The following is a 3,577-nucleotide window of genomic DNA, read 5'->3' as shown; positions in this document are numbered from 1 at the left end:
ACTCATCGTGCCGTACAGGTACAGCAAAAAGTTGTAGAGCCACGTTGCTGCATGGGCGCCACTTCAAGCACAAGCCCGGCCGGTTCGATCCTACGCGCGCGTCCGTAACGGCGCAATATTCGGATTGTCGAGCTCGAGCAGCTTGTCTCGGCATCCGATTCTCTTCCGTGCTCACCAGCTACGAAGGTGAAGAAAGAATCTCCCCTTTGCGGGCGGCTTTACATCACCCTACCGATCAGTGGATAATAATGCACAGATCTGAATATGTTCCTTTTTTACATGATAGGAATCGATCGATAGTCAAAAAGGTTTGCTGATCAAAAGCATAGATATCGGTAGGTGCTCGCGCGCTTGCTTCTCAAGATTGGCCCAGCTAGCCAAACACAGAATAAAAGAGAGAAATTCTGGAGAGCACCACGATCACATAGGATAGACCTTTAGACTTTCCGTCCAGAGAGTGTAGGAGAGTCTACTTTGCACTTGGAGCGTGTGCAATCGACGCCGGCTGATCGACAGAGCGGAGATGGGGAGGCCGTCTTCGACGGCGAAGCTGGTGTGCGTGGCCCTGGCGGCGCTGGCCGTGCTGTCGCCGCTGTACATGGACCGGGACCTCGAGGCGGAGGAGGAGGAGGAGGAGGAGGGCTGGGGCCTACTGCTGCCGTCGGCGCTGTGGCTGCCGGCGCTGCTGGTGGTGCTCATCCTGGCCATCAACGTGGCGTGCTTCGTGGACCGGAGGGTCGTCAGGTTCGACCCCTACTGGATCCACCGCGTCGGGGGCTCCTCCTGCGGCCTCATGGCCACGCTGCTGCTGCTCGGCTTCGTCCTCAAGTGCAAGGGCTAGGCTCCCCGAGCGAGCCACCCGGCCTGCTGTGGCTGTGGGTCGTCTCCGTCTCTCCATTTTCTTTCATCTCAGATGAGGAATCGATCTCATAGCAGCTCCTCTGATTGGCCAGTTCTCTCTCTGCTCCTTTATCTTGACTGAATCGTGTTCTTGAGCGCACCGCTATGCAGTGTATAGTGTTTCTGGTGCTAGCAAAAGGAATTCCGTAATGTCCATGGTTACAAAGAGGTCTGAGCTCTCTCTGACTGTCCATTTGTGCTGGATTTGTATATATTTTTCTCTCTCTCGGCAATACAGGCTTTTTTTTTTTTTTTTTTTTGCGGGTTCGGCAATACAGGCTTGTGCAGGCTTTGCCATGCTGCCTTCTACTACATGCTTATAGATAGTAGCTTTGATTTGGAACACATCATTAATTCCTCGCTAAAACACATCGCAACTCGGTTTATCTATATCATCAATATAAAAAGACCCAAATGGGTAGATCCAAACCATCTCGACCGTGAAACCATGTTATCTAGCGGTTCAAATCGCTTCAATGTTGAGCACCAAACACGTCTAACGCTCTAATTACCCACCACTGCCATTGATTATAAACACGTTTTGACTCAACGCTATCCCTTGAAATCTGCCATGTAATTAATATCCTACTATTCCCACGAAAAAGTAATTGATATCTTACCAAATATCAACGTGCAACAGATATATCTTACCTAATATAACGTGCAACTAATATTCTACCTAATATAAACGTACATTGCATGTACATTATTACTAGTAGAAAAGAAAAATAAACAGCTCGAGTCAAGATAATATTTGGTCACCTAAAAATTGAATTAGTTCTTGAAGTGTTTACGGTCTAGTTCAAACATTTCTCGGTAACCCCCTGATTTGAGCCCTTTTTGGTCATGCTGGCTTTATTTAGTTATTACTTAGTTTTGAGAAGAGGATTGTGTTGGATTTGTCAGTTCTACAGCTTGATTTCTCGAATAAACTTCTAACTGTTTTATTGCTTTGATTTCGGATATATTTTTCATCACTAATTCACCACACAAAAACTTTCCAGCCAAAAAGAATATCCCCTTTTGATCTTGTGTAAAAAAGTATTTTTTTCCCAGAGAGGCAAAAGAAAAGAACTGGTTGGTTATATTAACAACTAAGAATCCACAAAACAATGTCACGCCGGAATCTCTCTGGACACAATTAATCGGCTTACCAACTTGGTGGCACATGAGATTGCAAAGTTTAGCTTCAACGGTAGGTCCGATGGTGTTCTTCTAAATAGTTTTCCACCTACATGGCGTATTTCGTAGCGAATGATTGTAATAACCTTTTAATTAATTAATATATGGGGTGTGTTTCAAAAAAAAATCTCTTTGAACATTGACACTCAGTTGTGGAGCCAGCCACGAGTTACAATCTATCAATCGTCCACAGCATGTTCTAAAGCACAAGATTAGCACCATTTATCTGTGTGTCGTGTTTTCTTATCGGACAATGGGGGTGATCGCCCACCTAAACAAACTTTTAACGATGCTCATGCGAGTGGGAAATTTGCAGGGGCGCCAACTTGGTTGGCCACACGATTGCTTTGTAATTCGGAAACTCGTATATGCGATTACTCTTTAATTTGTGTTTGTGGGGTGCATGCATGCCAGCTTTTCGCAGCTCTGCCCATCCCACCTCTCATGCATTTCTTTTCACTTTGAACTTTAGATCTATTCTATCTTATGAACCAAAATTCCAGTGTATATATCGTTTGCATATTCGTGTTCCTTGCGATGAGGATTTTCAAACAACACCACTCTTGATTAGAATTTTGCAAAATTTAAACTTTTACCAAGTTTCAAACAATAAAATTTGATAGTAGTAATATTAAGTTTTTTACCAACTTTCATCAACTTTTACTAAGATCCAATTGCTTTTAGGTTTTAGGGATTTGAGCTTTGATTTTAGGGTGCAGGGTTAAAGTTTAGTATTTGAAACTTGCTGAATTTATCCTTCTTTTATCCGGTTTTAATAGTCGAAACTTGGCAGGCTTAGGTTTTAGGGCTTAGGGCTTAGCGTGCAGGGTTCAATTTTTTGTATTCAAATTTGTTGAATTTATCCTTCGTCCTTGTCAAGTTTTAATAGATGAAACTTTGTGACTTTTTAGAACTTGTCATAACTTATTGAAGAGTGGTCTTGTTTCACCTTCTCGCAAGGAACACGATTATGCAAACAAAAAGGAATTAGACTTTCGATTCAAAAGATATAATAGATTCAAATGAAAAAGTCAAAAGATAAGTCATGAGAGGTGGGATGGGTGGGGCAGCAAAAAGCTGTGCACATGGACCCCACCTAAGATAATTAAGAGCTAAAGCACATGCAAAAAGCAAACCAATTTCCGAATCGGAAGCCAATCGTGTGGCTAGAAAACTGCATGATCCTACACCTCCATGACACAATCCTCTCCCTCGTGTGAGTGCACAGTTTAGGAGATATACTGGGGCAAAGGGGCGATGCATCACTGCACAAAAGGTTGCAATCAACAGGATACAAGGCTCTCACAGAATACAAGCACAAGTTGCGACACTAGCTAGGATCGAGGCAAGTGATGTAAAAGCTATATGTGCATACATATGGACAAACTATAGGTAAACACACACATGTGTGTGAGACTAATCCAAACTTTTGTTATGGCGCTTGACATCACAAACAACACACAGTGTCGCCACTGACAAACATAAATGGTCATTC

General features: G+C 43.2%; 1 protein-coding gene across 1 annotated transcript; it reads left to right on the top strand.

Moving 5' to 3' along the window:
* The first annotated feature begins 346 nt into the window (after positions 1 to 346).
* On the top strand, positions 347 to 1,062 carry LOC123081553 (uncharacterized). Its single transcript, XM_044504116.1, has one exon. It carries the CDS (start codon positions 524 to 526, stop codon positions 839 to 841), a length of 318 nt encoding a protein of 105 aa, XP_044360051.1. The 5' UTR covers positions 347 to 523; the 3' UTR covers positions 842 to 1,062.
* Positions 1,063 to 3,577: the final 2,515 nt, after the last annotated feature.

The sequence above is a fragment of the Triticum aestivum genome, chromosome 4A (genome assembly GCF_018294505.1).
Source record: "Triticum aestivum cultivar Chinese Spring chromosome 4A, IWGSC CS RefSeq v2.1, whole genome shotgun sequence".
Taxonomy (NCBI): domain Eukaryota; kingdom Viridiplantae; phylum Streptophyta; class Magnoliopsida; order Poales; family Poaceae; genus Triticum; species Triticum aestivum.
The sequence above is the reverse complement of the archived record's forward strand: the minus strand, read 5'-3'. Positions and strand labels throughout refer to the sequence as shown.

Excerpts from the sequence above, each read along its gene's own strand:
- LOC123081553 (XM_044504116.1), top strand. The coding sequence starts at position 524 with ATGGGGAGGCCGTCTTCGACGGCGAAGCTGGTGTGCGTGGCCCTGGCG.